This window comes from Vigna unguiculata, chromosome 3, assembly GCF_004118075.2.
Source record: "Vigna unguiculata cultivar IT97K-499-35 chromosome 3, ASM411807v1, whole genome shotgun sequence".
In the NCBI taxonomy this organism is placed as follows: Eukaryota; Viridiplantae; Streptophyta; class Magnoliopsida; order Fabales; family Fabaceae; genus Vigna; species Vigna unguiculata.
In genome coordinates, this window is record NC_040281.1 from 45,526,791 (window position 1) to 45,549,119 (window position 22,329).

Sequence of the window (22,329 nt, forward strand, 5' to 3'; positions counted from 1 at the left end):
AGTGTGATATACAGATGATAAAGGGAACAAAAGAGTCTGAGATCTTCAAAGATATTTTCATATTATTCAATTTAAGTAAATTTGCGTTTTCTAATTAAACGCAAACAATTTTATTTATTTATTTGGGTATAACTACTTTTTTGGCTTTTTATATTTTTCTGAGAGAAGTGTTGCATACAGTCGCCATAAAATGGAAAACAAAAGAGAAGGTTGTAGAACAGATCTTTCCATTTCGTTATTGAAATTTGGATTACCAGCATCAGCAAAAGAAATTGACCATAACAATGGCCATATATAACATGTAGAAAACATTTTCTTGATGGCCCACCAAACCATGCATACACCATTCAACAGTACACAGAAGTCGTTGCTTCCCATCAGAAAACAAGAAAATTAACTCTCTATTACATCTTCTCTGGATTTATGAATTAGCTGAGCAATTGTTTGGAAGTAGAACCGAAGACTTGACAGGGTTGGCAACCCTTGATTAACAAAGAAGAATAGTTAACGTTGTTGGAGTTAGACATCCCTATTGGAAAACCGACAGCAGCAACAGTATTGTGATTGTGTTGTCTATTTGCCCCGGCCTGTTCCAGGGTCTGCACCTGTTTCTTTAAGAACTTGACGTAGTGAATGGCCTCGTCCAGCATCGAAGCCGTGTCCATCTTGGTGCCACCCGGGACTAATCTCTGCAGAATCCTTATCTTCTCGCTTATCCTTTCCCTTCGGTGCCTCGCCGCCACGCTCTGCGGATCCTTCGAAATCTTCACGTTCCTTCGCTTCGGTGGCTTTATGGATTCGGGGTCTATGTGAATAGGTTGCATCACCGCTATTCTGAATATCATTTCCCTCATCGCCGCCATAGAGTTTTTTTTCTCAGAAGGGTAGGGGAAGGAGGTGGTGGTGCTGGGCTGTGGGGGGTGGAGAGAGGGTGTCATAGGTTGCTGGATAAGGGTGTTGTCATTGTTGGAAAAATTGAGGACATTTGGCGGTGATGGATCGACGAGAGTCGGTGGAGTTCCGTTATTGAAAATGGTGGAAACACTTGTTGAGGAGCTCCCACTCGATAACATGTCGGCTTCTGTGTAAGGTGGGGTGGTAGAATAAAAAGGGTCGCAGAATTCGGAGAACTTTTCCATCTGCATCATCATTGCCATGACGTCCATGTTGGTGGTGTCGCACGCGGAAGCCTTCACTATGTCCACATCCATGAAAGATGAGAATGGGGAAGGTGAGAAAAGAGAGATGAGAGTATGGGGGCTCACGAAAGGGCTCTGGATGTAGGGTTTGTATCAGAGAGAGAGAAAGGAGAGAAGGGTTAAGGGGGGTGAGAGAAAGAATAAAATAGTAGAAGGAGAGTGCAGAAAGTGCAGAGGATAGAAAGAAAGATTGTTATTTATCTCTGAACCGACCAACAACAACAATATCCAGCAGGGTCACTGTAAGTGGAAGCCCTTTTTATAGCAACTTGTGACTGATATTTTATCTTTGGAAACTTGAGGAAAATCTATGAACCTCTCTCATTTATGATACTTGTTTTTACAAAACTAAAATTATTGTACTGAGGGGGAATGAGTTAAGACTCTAAACATTTAAACATTTAAGGTAGTTGATAATTATAGCTAAGGAGACTTACAAAAAATGTAAGTACAAAATATTAAAGATAAAAAAGAGTTGTGAGATATATTAATAGTTAATGATGAGGCATGAAAAGGGGGGCATGAGGTGTGTGGGGTTGGGTCTAGGGAAGGTTGGTCTGCACCGTTGATGGGTGTAGAAAGGGAAGAGGTCAAAGGGTGGGGCATTAAAGATGAAGGGTTGAGGATGAAGAGAAGAGGGACCACATAGCGGTGGAAGTGGGGCAGAAGAAGGAAGAGTTGAAATGGTGGTGCATGAATCAATCAGCATTGTAATGTATGGATTTTGACTGAAAGGGGTTGAAATTTTACTAGTTTGGTTTGATAAAGAAGCCAAAGTAGCCCCCACACTCACATGACATATGTCAGAACAAGACTGGAGATGAGTAAATTCACTGCAACCTTCAACCTCACCTCCGCCACCGTCGGGAAGGGCCGCAAACACATCAAGATAAGGTACGGTGCCAAAATATAAAACAAAGGACAAAACCCTCTACCACTTAACCATAAATACACACATCATCAACTTTTTTCCTCTCTTTCACTCTCAACGTATCCATAAATTCACATTCATTTTAAATTCAACAGTATCTGGGGCAAACCTTCTCTAACCGACAATATGGAAAATAGTCTGTAAAACAATAACAAAAATCTGTCTGGTTGGAAGTGAAAAATTATAATAATAATTTAGTATAAGAAGATATATCAGTGATGTTTTAAAAATAAATCTCTGTTGAGTCTCTCCTGTGACAGAGACGAAAGGGTAATAAGGAGGTAAATGATAGGAAAATCTTGGAGAAATGAATAAAAAGTTCGCAATGTGAAAGGTAATAAATAAGTTAGATCCTGACGAAATAAGCTACTGAAATAGTCACTGGTGTGTGAAAACGGTTTTCGAGGTAGATTGGGAGGTAGCGGTGATGCGTAATTGCGGACCCTCCTTCTTTCTACTCTGCACTCCACTCACCACTTACTGCACCTCTGCATCGATACCATTTACACTTCTCATTTCACTGTCATATCAAATTAACAACATATTTTGGGTTTATGATAATTTTCTAAATCTAAATTTCGTTTCCATTCATCTGATATTTTTGACATCTTGCTTTTAAAGAAAGAGTAAACAAAGAAACTCACGATGCTTAACCCTGTCTGTACTGCTGCTAACTGTTTTGGCAGAGCTTTTTCAGAATTTCTAAATAATGCAAATCAGCTTTAGCATTTTTGGTGCTTTTTGGCTTGCATCAACGTGTGCAAGTCAATAAATTTTGTGTTCTTTTAGCATAAATAGTTGGTCAGTTCAAGTACAATCTGAACGAACCGTGCTTCTCCCTGAATCTTATTTGTTCCAAAGCCACACACGCGTGGACATTACAAAATGAAAATGCATCGATTTCTTTTATGTGGTAGTAAAAAAAAGCATTATAATTTTTGGAATGTTGGAAAGCATGATATATATGAGAGTATAGTATTAACATTAACGCAATAATGGTGCAGCAATATGTAAGTGTTATATAAATCTGTGTGGGAAACAATTTGGGGGGAAACGAAATTATGATTCACAAGATTCGGGTCTCTAATAATAGTATGTGGATAAATTAAAATATAAACGTTAGGTTCTCTGTTGCTGGGTCCCAAGTGAAAGAAGGAGACAAAAGATGCTTAAAGGAATCAGAAATGAATAGTTAAAAATTGATATAAAAGTGAAGAAAGGAAATGAAAGGAGGATGATGTAAAAAGGACAGGAGATAAGAAGATAAGGTGTTAATTATTATAATTGCAGGGAAAGTGGTCCCTTATTTTTATTGATATATGATATGAGAATTAATTTAGTTTCACCCGAAGAGTGTGAACCTTGAGGAAAAGTGAAGAAGTAACCTTTCAGGTTGTCTTGGTAGAGTTTTTATAAGATAATAATTGTTACTGTGGTGGTAGGGTGGTAGGAAGAAGAAAAAGAAGGGAATGGGTACACAGAGAAAACAGTTAAAAGTGTTGTTGTTTGCACTGTGTCCAATGTGTAGTAGTATAGTAGTAGGTTGGGTTATTATAAAGCTGCAGAGTCAACTCAAAAAAGGTTAAAATGGGTTGGCATTCTGCTTGCATTTCCAGTACTTACTTTCCTACTTCTAGCTCAACTAAATAGCTTCAAGTTTCACCCAAATTTCTGCCAAACCCTTTTTCAACAATCTTGCTTCCTGTCTCTCTTAATCGAAGTTAGGAATTTGTTAGTCTAAGTTTTATATCACTTAAAAATAGAAAATAAAAACTTTTAAATTTATTGTCTTAAAATTTTAAATTAAAAATAATATCAATATCTTATATAATTCAACTTAGATTTTATTATTGATGTTGTGTCTTCCAATAATACCTTCCTTGTAAACCTATTGATAATAATAATAAGGGATTTCCGATCTCAGGTAAGATCGGTTCAAGATCATGGGATCCTTTTCTATCAGATAGGAAGGGCTGTTTCACAAAATGTACTTCTAAGTAATTGCTCCATAGATCCTATATCTATCTATATGAAGAAGAAATCATGTGACGGGGGGATTCTTATTTGTACAAATGGTACTTCGAACTTGGAACGAGTATGAAGAAATTAACGATACTTCTTTACCTTTTGAGTTGTTCTGCCGGATCGGTCGCTCAAGACCTTTGGTCTCTACCCGGACCTGATGAAAAAAATGGGATCACATCTTATGGACTCGTTGAGAAGAATTATGATCTAGTTCATGGCCTATTAGAAGTAGAAGGCGCTCTGGTGGGATCCTCACGTACAGAAAAAGATTGCAGTCAATTTGATAAGGATCGAGTGACATTGCTTCTTCGGTCCGAACCAAGGAATCCCTTAAATAGGATTCAAAATGGATCTTATTCTATCGTTGATCAGAGATTTCTCTATGAAAAATATGAATCGGAGTTTGAAGAAGGGGGAGGAGTCCTCAACCCGCAACAGATAGAGGAATTATTATTATTATTATTATTAATTTATTCATCTGCTCACAAAACAATAATATGTGGAAATTAGTATTTCATTCTCTCAACTAATTCCTTTCAACCAAACCAAACTTGTGTACTAAGACTAGGCCATTTGCCTGTCCTTTAGAATTCAGGATTAATATAATATAAGCTTCCTTACACTTTATTGCGCATCCTTCATGATTAATTACAGTATTTATTTTTCTTGGTTTTGATGTCATGTCAAAACTAATAAAAAAATAGAAAATAAAATTTTGTCCTCATCTAATCGAGAAAAGATAATAATAATGATAGACCTTACTAAATGCGTTTACACTGCAGATAAAATGAAGTTTTATTCTTCCTACTTCATAACTTATTTTTATATTAACAATCTTTTGGCGGTTACTCACTCATGTTAAAGAATAGGGTTAAATATGTTTTTGGTCCCTCAAGTTTCAGTGAATTTTGAAATTAGTTCCTCATCAAAACTTTATACCAATTTAGTCATTCATCTTTCAAAATACGTGAATTTAGTCCTTTTAACCAAATTTTGTTAAGTTTATCTGACGTTTCAAGCACATTTCATGATAGTATTTAAGTTAAGATTGAAGCAAAAATGTGTTAAACAGTGTAAATATTTTAAATACTATCATGAAATGGGCTTGAGACGTCAGATAAACTTAACAAAATTTGGTTAAAAGGACTAAATTCACGCAGTTTGAAAGATGAAGGACTAAATTGGTCAAAAGTTTTGATGAGGGACTAATTCCAAATTTCGCTGAAACTTGAGGGACCAAAAACATATTTAACCCTAAAGAATATGACGCGAGAGGTATGAAAAAAAAAATCCATATTATAGTAGGTAATTTTATTACGTGAAATATCATTTATTCTTAAACCATTATCAAAATGATTGTATGGAAGTTTTGGTATTACTTTTTTTTTATTGTTAATATTTGGAAAGAACCGTAATATAATTTAGTGAGTGTTTGATCAAACCGAGTTCATTATATTAACAAGAAAGCAAGGATTTATTTCTTAAGCATTTACAATAAAAAAAAAAAGAAAGGGTGTTCAAACAATTATACAAACATGCTACAACATTTTGTAGTTTAGACCACACTAAATTAGACAACGGCTAAATAAATGTGGTCTAAACATATAATAAACAACATTTTCATAAATGATTATATAACTACTACTTTAAACTATGTGGGCAAAACCAGTAAAAATGTGGTCTAAAAACATAAGTTAGGTCTAAAATCAACTTGAAAAACTGTTGTCAATTGTGAAAATTTTAAGGAACAATTTTAAAAGTGTTGTTGTACTACAAACCGTTGTTTGTTACCTATAGCTACACTCACTTATACCACATCTAAAAAATTGTGGTCTAATCTTTAGACCATAATTTTTATAATTTACATCATATATTCATATGGTTGTCTAAAGTGATTTTGTTGTAGTGTAATTTTGGCACATTGAACAATTGTCCAAATAGATGAAATTATAAGAATGTTTTTATGTCATAATCATCGAATGTTGCAATTGCAACTTGCTGAACATGTGCTTGGTGATGCGATGGAGGATATTTCTTTATTCTTTTAGAAATTTAAACTAATTATAGAATATCTAACTTTTAATTATACTTCACTATATTAATTTTGTAGTTTACTATCGATTTGGATATTCTATTCCCCCAACAAATTAATTATCCACCTTCATGAATTGAAAAATATTCATTGCTTTTGAATGATATATTATGTGCATTTTCTCATTATCATAATCTTCAAACCAGCATTGACGAATCGTAAGCAATTCATTGCAAACAGAAATTAGTAGTAAATTTCCTTGTGTGTTTTCTATTCTTCAGAAATTATAATGGGTTATATTTGTCTTTGTCTATAATAAGAAAAAATTATTTTTAATTTCAAAAGTAATTTTTTTCAGTTTTTCTTTTCTGAATTCTAATAGTTTTGAATATATCCATCTGTAGTGAATTAGACTAATAAATTATGAGTCTATAAGTAAACTATAATTATCTTAAATAAAAATAAAACTTTAAAAAAGTTATTGGTTGGATAAATAAAAGTAGCATACATGTATAATTATTTTATTTATATTAAACAATAAATACATTACCTAATTAAAAGAAATATCTTTAAAATATATTTATCTTTGTTTAAAATATTATTTGCTATCTTAATGTTAAACTGTACATAATTAAAAATAAAAACTTAGAAAGCGGTTAGAAAATTCAGTAATTTAAATTAATAAATATTTTTATAAAGACTAAAAATATACAGAATAATATTTACACAAATTTAAAATATACTACAAGTCTCTTGAAAGTATATTATATTTACGTATAACGTAGGGAAGACAAAAGTATGGAGAGGGTTTAATTTCATTAAAGAAAACCAATATCTCAAACAAACTTTTGTTTTAGATTACAGTGCAACATTTATGAGATAAATCTTCAAACTAAAATTATGGAATAAACTTCATATAGTTACTAGAAAGTCCATATACTACAATTTATTTTAATAAATAAGTTTATGTAAGTCCAAAACTAACCTAATTAAAAAATTTACCCTTACAATTTTTTCAATACTTTTTACATCTAATATAAGTGAATTTGGTTTTAATAATTAGTCTACTTGTTTTGGGAAACGGTACATCAGAATTAAAAAAAAAAAAAAAAGATAGATGGTGGGAAAATCAAAAGTGTCAATAGCAAGCCCGGTTTATATAGAGTTCAGGTCCAATTAATTAAAAATTTGGATTCTTTTCAAACTCTAAGTTTTCTTTCTTCACCCCATCAAATTTTTCTCAACCCCATCGTTTCGGATTTTATTTTTCAAAACGCACTAAATTAATTACAGAAACATTTTTCTGCAAGACTCTCCCCCTTCTATTCTGGTTAAAATTTTCGGGAAATTTTGATGGGGTGCAGGAACAAATAACCTTAAAAAATTCTTGTATATAAACCCAATTAGAAAAAAAAATGCAAAAGTCTTGCATTTTAAATTTGAAAATAAAATTGATTTGATTGAACTTGAAGTGTACAAGAGAAACTAAGCAATGTAAATACTCAGTTGACAACTAATTAAGTTGTGTTAATAACTAATAAAGTCTAGTGTTTTTTTTTTTTTCTATCAACCTCTTAACAAATTTTACTTATTACAGCTATTAAAGGTAAAAAATTGAGTTTCACCATATTAAAAAAGTTTACACGATTTATGTTAACGATAAAAGTGAGGGTCTATATTACAATAACTGGTCTTGCCAAAACATGAACTAATACACGAATTTGAACTATCAACAATTTTGTTTTTTAGAGACCATGGTTGCTATCACATAAATTTGATTTTGCTAAAATTCCTCGAATATATTTCTTCCCTTATTTATTTATATCCACTTTTGGGGTAAATCTTTAAATCTGTGAAGTTTCACTGGGCTATAAATATAGGCTTGAAAGCCTTTACATGGTGACAGCTTCTTTCTGCACCTCCATATTTTTCTTCCTGTACTATCATAATTTATTTATTTTATATTATAAAAACTATAATATAAATTTTTGTATTCTGAAATATGTAAACCAACACTAATAAAAATTTTCATATTACATAAAATTTTCTTGCAAATTTGTTAAAAAAATTTGCAAGAAAAAACTTTTTTCTGTTATTTTTTCTAAGAATCTTAATTGACTGCTAATTCCTTTGTGAACAATTATTTTCTACAAAATTATAAAATTCATAAGTATTTCTTAAAAAATTGTTGTAAAAATTGTTTTATATAAAATATTTTATAAAAAAATTGACAAAATGTTGCAATTTTTTTTCATAACAAAATTTATAGTTATTTCCTAAAACAAATTCAAAACAAAATATAACATTTTTTTAGTATAGCAAAATATATTTTTATTTTGTATTATGTGAAATATAAATGTAAATCCAACATATAAAAATTATGCGATTCAAAATATATTTATATTTCAAATTATACGATCTGAAATTTATTTTTTATTTTGTGTTTAAAATTTATAAATCAAATTATAAAATATTATATTCCAAACTATGCCTAGTAACAATTAGATTGGACTTTACTGTAATGAATATATTTAGGAGGCCTGATATTTAAAAGAGCTTTTACAAAATTTAGTAAAGCTTATCATATAAGATGTTTGGTTTAACTTGTGAGAGTAATTTATATATATATATATATATATATATATATATATATATATATATATATATATATATATATATATATATATATATATATATATATATAACATTAAACATTTCCTATCTCTTAATTTCTTTTCAAATAAGTAACTCAATAGCATAATCACACTCGTACATTAGTATTGTGTTGATTGATTATTTTTCGTTAGTAGTGGATTTTAAGCTTAATTCGACTCTACAAAATTAACTTATAAAGTAAGAATTACATCCACTTATATATTATAAATTGACTTTATCTCTAGTTGATACAAGACTTCCAACGATTCTCTTACTCCAATTTCTTTATTTTTCTAATGAAATCATGCATAATATTGGTAATGATAAAACAACTTTTAGTTTTAATATATGTGAATACAAACTTACTTTTTGTGTCCAAAAAGCTGGAGTCCTCGTGGTTACCAACTTTCATCGTGCAAATGTATAAAATACACCTATATATGACTTAAAAAGTGACCTAATGTATGAAATTAACATATCCAGAAACTAAAATTAATTTCTTTAAATAGTAGTTTTAACTTATAAAGAACATGACTATATTAATTTTTTTTTCTCTTAAAAATACTTCAAAAGTAGTTTTTCCAAAATATATTACTTTTATCTCAAAAATTGTGGTGTAATTATCTCAATATATTTAACCTAAATTTGAATGTTTTTTTTTCTGTATCTCGTGGATCCCACAATTTTTAAAAAATTTAATACAAAAAAAATATTACTAAAAACTAAAACATGTAAATTAAAGTGGAAAATATATGAAAGTAATTCTTAATAGTTGAATAGTTATTGAAGGTGATATAATATTTTTATTTGTTATAAAATTATAAATTAAATAAACATGACGTATAAAAAAATAGATGGTTTAAGATATTTGTTACTATTTTTTGTTTAAATATTTTTTATTTAACAATTCATACTTATATCTTTAAAATGTTTTTTTTTAATTTCTTTTGTTTCAAATTCTGAATATCAACGATGAGTCATTATTTTTGGGCCAAACAAGTCATTATTAATTGGGGCTTTTAAATGGAATGTCATCTAGACCCACAAAATTAACTTAATTGAAGGGCAGTTTCTTTATACACCTCCATATGTTTCTTCGTCTGTCCATATAAATAAACTTTTTATTTTGCCATTTTTAGGCAATTCTTAAAATTTTCGGATTTTTAATCCAAAAATCGAAAATAATTTTTAGATTATACAATTTAGAAGTAAAAAACAACTTTCAGGAGTTAGAGAGAGAATTAAGATAAAAGTATCTTTTTTATTATATAATTTGGAAACATTTGACTTCTAATTATATGATTTGAAAGTTATTTTTATTTTTTGCATTGTGTAATCTGAAAGTTTTATTTTAAGGAAAAAAATAGTTTTCAGATTATGCATTTTGAAAGTCATTTTTGACTTTCACATTGTATATTCTAAAATAGAAAATTTGAAAATTTTATTTATATTAATGTGTGTGCAGGAATATATGGAGATGTAGAATGAAGCCGCCGGTTGAAGGTATAAAATCCGTTTGTTAGTGGCCAAATAAAAATGCCAAATGTTGACCAAAAGAAAATAATCAAACATGTAATTATGCATTTTTCATATATTTATGGATCTGATTTAAGAGATATATTTCACATTCATTTTTTTTACGTATTTTAAAATCAAATAGCTAAAAATTGAAGTGATGAATGGGATTATTTTAGTTGTAATTTATTGGATGTTTTTTGAACCCACATGGCTTAAGTTATTAATAGGCAGACTAATGCATCCTTAGGAACTTGTGCTTCACGGGGATGAATGAATTTGTAAAGTTTATTCATATTTTTAAAGAGGGAATAGTTGATTCCAGAAGATGATTCATTATTTATTCATATTAAGAATGTGTTTGTACCAGATACTAGTCAAAATTGTTCATAATGGACCAACGTTTGAGGGAATTATATCCTACGAGAAATAAGTGACTGTTTTATGATATAGTCTGACATAAGAAAATTGTAAAGTTTTATTAATAGACTCCATAAGAAAATTAAACATATTTTATTTATTTGTTTGTTTCAGATGGAATATTGTTTACAGGGGACATAAATCATAAATCATAAATATATTTTTTTGACGATACTTAATCGATTAACTAATTCCTTAATACGTTTCTTGCGTACATTAATTAACCTTTGTCCTTCATAGGTGAAGGAGTTTTATTTGGTCATAGTGATCTAATTGCTGACTTGATTAACTTGGTCCCTTCGGGTGGAGAGAGGGTTAGTTAGATTTTTAGGTTGCATTAATCTAGTTGTTGACTTTTATTGGAGTCAATTGTGTAGAGGAAAAAAATTATAATTAAAAGGTTATTTGCAAAGGATAAATTAAGGAGTTTAATTGCAAGGAAAGTGTAGCATAATTTATAGTTTCATGGTACATATGAGGCAATATTTTATTTGTCCCCTTGTTTTGTGATAGATGAAAACACGTAATTTAATTGAGAAGTTGACTGAATCGCTTTGGAAGATCCAATAAAATAGGAGGTTTGAGTGGGTGTGATGGTTGAACTTTTTGTTATGCAGTGAATGGAAGGGGATAAGAACAATTGACGTATTTATAATCCAATTGTGTTCCCAAAGAAGACCACTAGTGGGAAGGTTGACATTTGATTATAACTACACCCCAATTCAATGGGCCTAACGGTTTTGCAACTTGAAATAACCCACTTCTCTTTTAATACCCATTTTTTTAAAAATATGATAAGTATTTTAAAATAATTAGCGTAGGACGTATTCATGAGTAAAAATTGTTGTTATGCAAACATAGGTTGACTGGAAAAGTGGGGGGCGATGATGCATGCATGAATGGATGAATCACAAAATATGTGCAGCCGAGGGCGGCAACGTATAAATGCTTTTTATCTTTTTTTGTTTTCCTTTCAACATTTGGTGACAGAGGAAGATTAAGCGAACTTAGACACCACTAATTCATGTGTGTGCAGTGAACTTTTTTTCATGAACTCAGCTTCTGTCAATATTTTAAACATCCCAATCCCCAACTTATACAACTCTCAAACGCCAACTACGACCCACCAAATGCCAACTTGTACCCCTCAATTAATACAATTAAATAACCACTCTTCATTCAATAAAATACACCGGGTTTTCCAGAAATTTTATCATTCGAGCCTCACCAACGCATATGCAAGTGCAGAGGATGGGGCCTAATAAATACCTATCACCCACTCTCAACAAAGTTAAAACAAATTACATCACTCTACAAAATATTTTCTTTTTATTTAAAGGTAAAAAAACATAGGATAACGTTATTCAGTTGCAGTTACTAAATTGGTATTTTATTCTATAATAATTTGGCGAAGCAAGTTGCGAGGGAAATAAAAATCCCGCACTGAACCATGATGAGGCAGGTGCGGCCGAAAGCAAACACATCTGTTGCTGTGACTGTTGCCGCAAAACAACTTGAGAGGCAGAGTCAGACTCTGATTTTACGGAATCAGAATCAAATTTCCCTCACTGGGCCCCCACGCAATTTCTTTTTCATAAAAACCAGAGAAGCCCAAAACTCAGCCTATCACCGTCCGCGATCCATTGGGCCCACTAACAATAATAGTTATAATAGAAAAATGATGGGAATGCGACAAATACCAAGAGATCAACGCAATTTCATAAATACTATTTTTTTTTCTTTAAATATATAGTGAATTATTCTGGGACCCTTCTATTTAGGAAACAAACATCATACCCACACTTCCCCAATTCTTTTGACGGTGTGGGATGTTAATATTTTTGATTGGAGATGAAAAACAGAAAGAGAGAAAAGAAGAAAATTGACGAGTAAAGCGCCCCTCACCGCGCTTGTTTCATTGGAGGAAAAATGACAAAAGAAGATTCATGATTCATTTGGTGATGTGACCAATCAATTAAACCTTGGCATGAATTGTTAGGGAGAGAAAAATGAGCATCGTGCGGGTCCATCTCTCGCTGCCACCGTCGGCTATGTAGATTGTTAGGTTAAGTTAGTTTCTACAAACGGTTCGTTGCATCTAAGCTCTCACGTGCTTTTCTCGCTCCACAACAAACTTTCGATGTGTTAACTAAGATTTTTCCTTCCTCTCTCTCTTCTGCTCATCATCATGCACACTACTCACTCTTCAATTCATTCATCTTTCCTTCTCAACCTCAAATTTTCCTCTCTTTTCTGATTAAGCTTCTCAACTTCTCCTTAACAAATATCATAACGTAACTCCAATTTCACTGACATACCAACGCACCCTGTTGTTTTCCGACCGAGTTTCACACATTGATGTACGAGGAAAAGATTTGTGTGCAATGTTTAACTGTATGGGAGAGTACATATGAATAGCAGAATGTTGAGCAACAACTATTCACCACCACAAAAGGTTGAGTAGTAACCCTCAACTATAGTCACTCCATTTTTAAATTACTCCACAAGAGGTTGCTAATTAACACACATCGTATATCTATGCACGTTTTTTATGAAATGGACTGTTTTTGAAACAGTATAGAACATCATACCCATTCTTCTAATACAAGTTTGTTTAAAAATGGTCGTGTACAAACTTGTCTAAAGAACTCCCGAGATTTTTTTTTTTTTGTTTGAAATTAAATTCCACCGAAAAAAACGCGTTAAGCTAAAGATTTTTCTTTAATTGACAAAAAAAAAAAGATACAGTTGTCACCGACTCATTCATTATAAATTAATCCTTCAATTTTTCAATCATATTATTCCCTATATCTACTTTTAACTAAATCGTGAAAGAAAAGAATCAAGTCTAAACACTATTAAAAACAGGAGTTAAAATTTTAACAAAAGGTTAAAAAAAGTTCATACTCGATACGACTCGAAAATTCCAGAGAAATGGAATTGGCTTCACACACATACCTTTACTCACATTTTTCAACTACGGTTGTGTTACCAGTAGTTTTATTATTTATAAAAAAAGTATTTCTATATTTAAAAAACACTAAAATCCCTACTTTTAATACTTTACCCGAAGTATTGTTTTATATTTATATCTTAGTGGATTTTCGTAATTTATCGTTTAAACAATTTTTTTAGAAACCCAGCACTTCCTGGCATCATATTAATCAGTCTTTCATGTTTCACAAAAAGGTAGCTCGTTTAAGATAATAATATTACAGGTGAAAATAGATTGAGTCGAACAAGACTTTATTTAAATCAATTAAATCTCTTTAAAAGATTCAACACTTAAATATTGTTTTTCAGGTATAACATGATATTTTAAAAGACCAGTTTCACATGCCAATCTTTCTATTTACAACTTAATAAGTAAGTAGTTATCTCCTGACCATGAGTCAATAAAGATAATCATAATTATAATCATAGTATGATAAGTTAGTGAAATGAAATTTCCATAACACTCAAAATATAAATATCAACATCATAATTAAATCTCTACTTTCAGTCATAGAATAAAAAGTCTATCACAAATCGATATTACTCAATCATCTAGATATTAAAGAAAAATTAACTTTTGATTTAAACTTATAACTTGTTGAATTTTGGAAGACAAGTAGCAAATTTGTTCACAAGAGAATAAAATCTAACTTAAACAGTAATTACAATTGCTCTTTTCACTTAGTATTTAACCATGTGCGAATTAATATTGACTTTTCACATTGAATATCATTATCTAAGTGACATGGAAAATAGTGAAGTCTATATATCTCCTTTATTTAATAACCTTAATACTCAATATACATTATATTTCATTAGGACTATTTTTCTATCCTTGAAATTATTTAGTTCAAAGCTTAATGACTTCAAGCCAATATAATCAAGTGTCCTTGCTATGCCATTTACAGAGAAACCCTTATTAGAAAATAAATAAAAGCTTAAAGACTTAAAATTTTAATTTTGAAAAATAATAATCATTTTGTTGGTAGAGAATGGTAATAATCTATTTCATTTTCTAACTGAAACTTCATGGGTCTTTTCCTTCGCCCAAACTAAGCATCTGAACTAAAAAGAAACAGAGGATGTGTTTATTGGTTTATATATTTTGCCCATCAATATACATCATTTGGCCATGATAATGTGACATAGCACCAACTAGATAACGAGACAGAAAAAGATTATGTTAGTTAACATAACTAATTTATAAGATTTCAGAAGCACTCTATGCAAAATAAAGCTACAGCTGAACAAGCATCCAATTTCATGTCTCCCCCAATTACTGCAGCCATATATAATGTTGCTCTTGTAACCAGAGTGACCACTTAACTACTTTACCTACAACAATATAAGATTTTTTTATAAAAAAAATAATTTAATTACTTTTTTATATAAAAAATATTTTTTAATATTTTTTTTTATCTAGCACACTATAGGCAAACTAAATTGATCTGGCTCAAGCATTTTATTACACATCACTGGAAAAACATAAGAAAAAATTATCACGTTAAGATAATACAAATATAACACCTTCTCGTTACCATTGGTAATAATTGTTTTAGCTATCATCTTCATAATTGTCTTTTATATTACGACTTTTATCACTATTATATTATCATTAATTTATTTTTATTTCTATTTTTTTTTTATTTTAACTCCCCTTTAAATAAAGTGTAAAGATAAATAAATAGTTAAAAAAATACTTAATACTTTTGTTATTGTAACGTTCCAATTTAATAGAATAATTCTAATAAATGAAGCATCACACAATTATAAAAAATTAAAGTAATAGACATGGAGTATAAAGGATTATCCATTACACTCATTCCAAATTATACTGAAAAAGAGAACTAAGGCATAAAACAATGCCACCAACAGAACTAAAATAGCAACGGTTTAGCAATAAATTGCCCATAGAATAAGGAATTACAAAAGCATCAATACCCAAAAAGAACAGTAACTAAACACATCAACTAGACAACAACATCACCACCACCTGCACGATCACCAGGAACTTCCAATCTGCTCACACCAAAATTGGTGATCATCACAAAAAGGAAAATCAAACAAAGAACACAAACATAGAGAGAAAGGGTAAGCTAGAGATAAAAATAATTTTCATCATATATATATATATATGTATATATATATATATATACATATATATATATATATAGCAAAATTTTAAACATGCATTTTAGTAAGCACATAAGGCATGTGATAACAAACAATAAAGACCCTCTAACTCAATTATCCAGATAAATATAAAAAGATCGAATTCACTGGATGCTTGCACTTGTGGTAGCCTCTACTGTTCTGCAGAGCCATTGTCAATGGGATTCACCCTACCACGCACAAGGTTAGTCCATGATCATCTAGGGTCATTATCCTGCCAAAGACTAGGACCTCATACTACTCTCACCACTTGAATCAATCTGCTCTATGTGAGTCTAACTGATTCTTTAGAATTTTAGGATACAACATTGCTTGAATCTTTATTTGAGTATATACACTACAACACCACCATGAAATCTCACCAAGAGTCTCATGGAATTACGTCTAACTCATACCATATCCATGTTTCTTGCACCAAATTCACATGTTATCTCAAAACATCATGATCCCATGCTAATACTCAATCAACCAGTCAATCCATAATTCATTTCATACCAAGCACATCAATATCACATCAAACATACATAGTCACAGGCTCATGCTTTTAAGAGTAATTAAATCAATCCACAAGTGAAATCACAAACTTTGAAACAAATATGTCTCATTCTTGCTCAAGCGATAGGGTCCCCTCGCTCAAGCTAGACTCTTCTCGCCTGGACGAGAGCTTAAACAGAGGGTACAATGTGTCACTACGAGTTCTCGCTTAAGCTAGACCTTCTCACTTAGGTGAGACTGGTCTCGCTTCGGCGAGAATTCTCGCTTGAGCGACAATGCGCCCAAAGGCAAAGAAAAGTTCTCTGCTGTTCTCGCTTAGGCTAGAGGATTCTCACCTGGGCGAGAATAAGAGCTTCTCTCCTGCTTCTGCATGCAACAATAGAAATCCATCTAGAAACACATACATCATATTATCACACCATCAAAATCATCATTCAAGCATTTGAACACAAAAACAAAACTGAAAACAAGTAATATGCTTTGAAAATGTGAAAAGCCCTACTTTCCCTTAGCTTGATAGATGCTAGCCCCAACAAGAACAAACCCCAAAGAAGAACACCACAACACGATTACAGCTTACAGAGCTGGAAAACAAAACCAAGGGAGATGAAATTGAGACCCTAACAGAGATTACAATGGAAACAAAGCTTCAAAACAAAAATGGAATGGAACAGGGGTTGGGGATTAACTTACTTAGAGGAAGGAACGTTCTGCTAGCTCGGAGGAGGACATAACTTAAGTCCTAGTAGAGCTCCTGTTTCAGAAAAAGGGAGAAGGTAAGAGAGTTGTTGTTAGGTGACGAGACAAAATGGGATCAAGGGAGTAGCTGAAGAGGGTCCTGAAAAACAAGTGGACTGACCTTAAACCTCTAATAAAACCAAACCCAAAACTTATAAGACAGAAAATGGGTCTTACAACTATTATTTTTTTTATATAAAGTCACTAATATCATCATTGAAAACCAATAATGTTATAATTAAACAGAAATAATGTGCAGAGTAAAAGATTTTCTCCTAATATTTACCATATAACTGAATTCAAGAATATTAGCCATTATGAAATCAACATTACTACACGATCACAACTTGTTTTTTTATTTATGTTGTGTTTGGATTTGCATGAGTACTGTTCATGCAGATGAAAAGTGAGTTGCAAATATGTTTGGTTCCACTAATTTGCGCTGATTTAAGAGGACGAATTTACACATGAATTACAGATTTTAGCACTCTTTAAAATAAAAAGAAATGCAAAAAAAGATAATTTATCATGTTATAATAATCGTTATATATACTAGTGTAAACACAGGCGCTATCGCGCCTGTGTGTACGCATTTTTTGAATTATATTAAGAATTGATGATATTGTAATGTTATTAATTTAATAAACAAAATAAAAGTATATTTATAAAAAATAAAATAAAATGTACGAAGAAAATAAGAGAAAAATAACTATTGATGAATAGTAAGAGAAAAAAAGAAAAAAGAGATAAGTAAATAATTTTATAAAAACTTATAAAAATAACCGTTAATTTTTAAAAATTTAATAAATAATTAAATTATAAAGGGTAAAGTTGGAATTATGAAATGTGGACACAAAAGAGGGAATCCCCTTTATATATAGTTATAGATATTATGACAACACTGTATATTATAGATATATATTTAATTACTATTTTTTTTAAGTATTAATAATATTAATAATTATAATTATTATAATAATTAATATTATATAATATTATTATTATTATTATTTAAATAAATATATTTTGTAAATGAATTAATTATATAAAATAAAATAAATTTAAATAAATGTAAAGATATAAATTAAATAGTCTATATTATAAATTATTTTAAGTTATCATCGAGAATAATTATAATTTATTTTAAGTTTTTAATGATAATATCAATAAATTATATTTTTTTAATTTTAAATAACATTTTTAATTTTATTTTAATGTCATTTCTTCTATTTACATTGAAGGGTAAAATGATAATCATATAATTTGTTCTATTAAAAGTTATAACTTATTAAATTTTATCAATCACATCATACACAAATTTTTATAAATTTTTCACTCATATTTATACAAATCATACAATTTTTTTCTTCATCTAAACAATTCCATTTTACTTACAAATCAATTTAAATCAACACAAACTCATCATCCAGTCTAAATATAACATTAATGTAAAGTTAGAAATTTTGTAATGAATAAGAATTAAAAATACAAAAAAAGAGAGGCGTAGAAGGGGAAGTTAGATAGAATAAAATGTACATTGGATTTGCACGAATTGGAAGAACCAATGAGCATAAATGCGTAGAACTGAAATACGTGACTTTGAAAAACGTGATTGAAGTTGCTTTTTTTAGGGGTTGATAACGTGAATGAGGTTTGATACTCGGAATGGGAACTACTTACAACATATGCTTCTTCTGATGCACCTGATCTCCTGTCATCTGTCAACGTAGATCGAAAGGTTCCAAACACAAATCCAATAATGTATGTACGTTTCAAATTAGGTTTTTGGAGATTCTGAGTCTCAACTTTCAGACAGAGTGTGTATATCGTTTCCTAACCTAATAAATGCCACTGTAATATTTCTTTATAACAATAATGCTACCTCATAAAATTAAAAAGAAAAAACATATTCTAATTCTAACAGCATCTTTAATTGGTGTTTGTTGTGCTTGCTTTGTAAGCAACTTTAGCATCTGAATTACCGTAACTTGTCAACCAATGACTTTTATCCCCACTTGCTTCCACACTCTGTTTCATGTAACATGCGCCGCAAATTTCATCAAATTCCGAGGCGTTCGACATATTGCATGTATTTCGGTGCACTCAAATTGTACACTGTTGTCTTATGGAGTAAAACCAGTCACGCCAATCTTACTTTTTCAACACTTTCCTCATTTCAGTGCTTCATTTAAATCATTTTTTTTTTGTTTAGAATATTAAGGTTGAATATAAAAATCTAATTAAGGTAGAATTTGTAGAGAAATTTTGTTTTGGTTAGTATAAGGTTTAATGGAAAAGGCTTGGTTTGAAATTGAAATAATAAGGCCTATGTAGAAGTTTATGTATTGACACATATTGAATTTGCAATAAAAAGGAAATAAATGTATGAAGTTTGACATTAGGAAATAATTAGATTAATTGGTTTATAGAATTTGGTGGTGAAGTATATTCGAAGGGTATCTTAATGGAATAGTTGGGTGCTAAAATTTCTGAAACGATTGTATGACATCATAGGAAGGTAGTTGGATTTGCTAAAGCATTTGTCTTGTGCTAGTTGGTTGAGATTATATTCTTCTTATGTCCATGCTTACTTTACCTTATAGGCAAGTCAAGTTTCTCTTTTTTTTTCTTTCTCTTTCTCTTTTTTGCAATTTCTGATTTTCCTTTTCAAAACGTGTCAGTATTTTATTGAACTAATTAATTCACTCATTGCATCTAATCCTAATTAACGTTACATCGGAATTGTAGTTAGGAAGATGGTTACAACTGACATCCCCCAATAAACAAATATAGATGGAAATTGCAGACTAAGAGATTAATCACCTGATCAAGAATTAGTTAATTAGGGATGTCCACTCATCAATATACTTATCGGAGTTAATGCAAGTGTTTCTAGAGTGTTTTACTTTTAAGACTTATCAAGCTATTTTTTGGTAGTTAATTTAGTCATGCAACGGTTTTATGTTTTGTTCAACCTCATAAGAAAGTCTAAATATTATTAATTTCCACACTGATATTTTCTTTGACTTTTATACTAAGATTTTTCATTGAGGCATGGATTTTCTTTTAATGTTACCTTTTCTCCATTAATATCATTTATGAAAAATACGATTTTCGTTTTAGAAAAAGAAAAATATATAGATATAACTACCGTATAAATTCTTAGGAAAAATATTAATTTTGCATGATCAAATACTTTAAATTATTTGCATTAATCAACCAGATATTATGATTTAATTTTAATTTCTTAAATTCATTCTATTGGTTCTGAAGTGTAGAGATGTCAAATAAACCCATTCATATGGGTATTGCCTGAACTCATTCCCGTTTTGACGAAAAATTCCTGCATTGATTGGGTATATGGATAGGTATGGGGAATCCCAACTTTTTTAATTGGGTATAGGGATGTATATATCTTCGCCATTTCTCCGTCCTCGTTTAAATTTTCAAAATATTTACAATTAATTAAGTAATCATATATATATATATATATATATATATATATATATTTATTTATTTTTATTTTTATTTTTTTTTTCTATTTTTTATTTCTTCTAATTATTTGGTTTGTCATGAAACTCATTCGCATCTCCAATATATTTTTCATCTTATCATAACCTTTATGTAATTATGTTAAATTGATGTATGTCAATTAAAATTTTTTTATGCCTCATATTTGAATATTTCTATTATTTTTTACTATTTTTATTTATTAAATATTTTCATTTCACATGAGAATGTTTAATACTCTCAATTTAAGGTAATATAAAAAAATTATTTACTTATTATTATTAATTTTTGTTTAATTTAAAGAACTCTTTTGTTTCGTTAAAATAATTTTCGTTTTTTTCAACCAATGGGTACATATGTTGATATTTGAAAATTTTTCTAAGATCTCTAAGGTATTTTTCATCTTATTATACCCTTAATTATACCATTGATTTCCTTTGTACTATTTCTTTCAATAGTATCTCAAATTATTTCTAAGACACACATTTGTTAACTTTTTAATATTTTTATTTCTTGTTTATTTGCATCATGTAGAATAATATTTCGATATATTCTATCTAATTATTTTTTATTTTCTAACTCATTATCAATCATGTTGTAATTTTTTCACTTTAATTGTATAAATAAATTTTATTTACTACAATATAAAAGTTTAATGTAATTTCCATGAATATTTTTTTGTATCCAATATATATTGGAGTTCAAAAGATACAAAATCTATGTCAAAATTTTATTATTATGTTTATTATTTATTCTTTGTGTCATTTTGATCAAATGATGTATTATAACTTTTATTAGTGTATAAAAAGAGATTCATTAGAATTTAAAAAATTGAAGTAAACAAACATTTAAAATATATTTTAATTTGAATATTTGTTTTCCTTTTATACTTTTTTTAAAATATTTTTTAATTTTATCAACTAAGTTTCATTAATGTTTATAGTTTACAAATTTAATAAATGTTTTGGTTCTCATGAAATTTTATTTGGTATTCTAATATAAAATGATAATATAAAATGTAAAAAATTATAATTTATTTCAAAGTATTTGATATGAAAGAAATAACCATCCTCCTAATATTGAATATTTGATAATATTATGTTTCCTTTACTGTATTTTTTTTTAAAATTAATATTGAAGTAGTTAGAAAACGGGTACGGGTATGGGTACGAGTAGGGATGGCAACGGGGCGGGGCGGGGACGGGTTTCGCTATCCCATACCCATCCCCGCATAAAAAATTCATCCACATCCTCATACTCAAACCCAACGGGTATCAAACTTTTGTCTCATCCCCATCCCCACCGGGTAACGGGTATAATCTCGTACCCATACCCGTACCCATGTTCTAACTACTTCAATATTAATTTTTATAAAAGAAAAAAATTACGGTAAAGAAAACATAATATTATCAAATATTTAATATTAGGAGGATGATTGTTTCTTCCATATCAAATACTTTGAAATAAATTATAATTGTCTACATTTTAGATTAGAATACAAAATAAAATTTCATGAGAACCAAAACATTTATTAAATTTGCAAACTACAACATTGATTAACTTAGTTGATAAAATTAAAAAATATTTCAAAAAAATATAAAAGGAAAACAAATATTCAAATTAAAATATATTTTAAATGTTTG

At 29.7% G+C, this 22,329-nt stretch overlaps 1 protein-coding gene across 1 annotated transcript; it reads right to left on the reverse strand.

Annotated features, from left to right (window-relative positions):
* Window positions 1-210: 210 nt before the first annotated feature.
* Window positions 211-1,488, reverse strand: LOC114177275 (transcription factor HEC1-like). The gene has a single exon (XM_028062551.1). It carries the CDS (start codon window positions 1,209-1,211, stop codon window positions 429-431), a length of 783 nt encoding a protein of 260 aa, XP_027918352.1. The 5' UTR covers window positions 1,212-1,488; the 3' UTR covers window positions 211-428.
* Window positions 1,489-22,329: the final 20,841 nt, after the last annotated feature.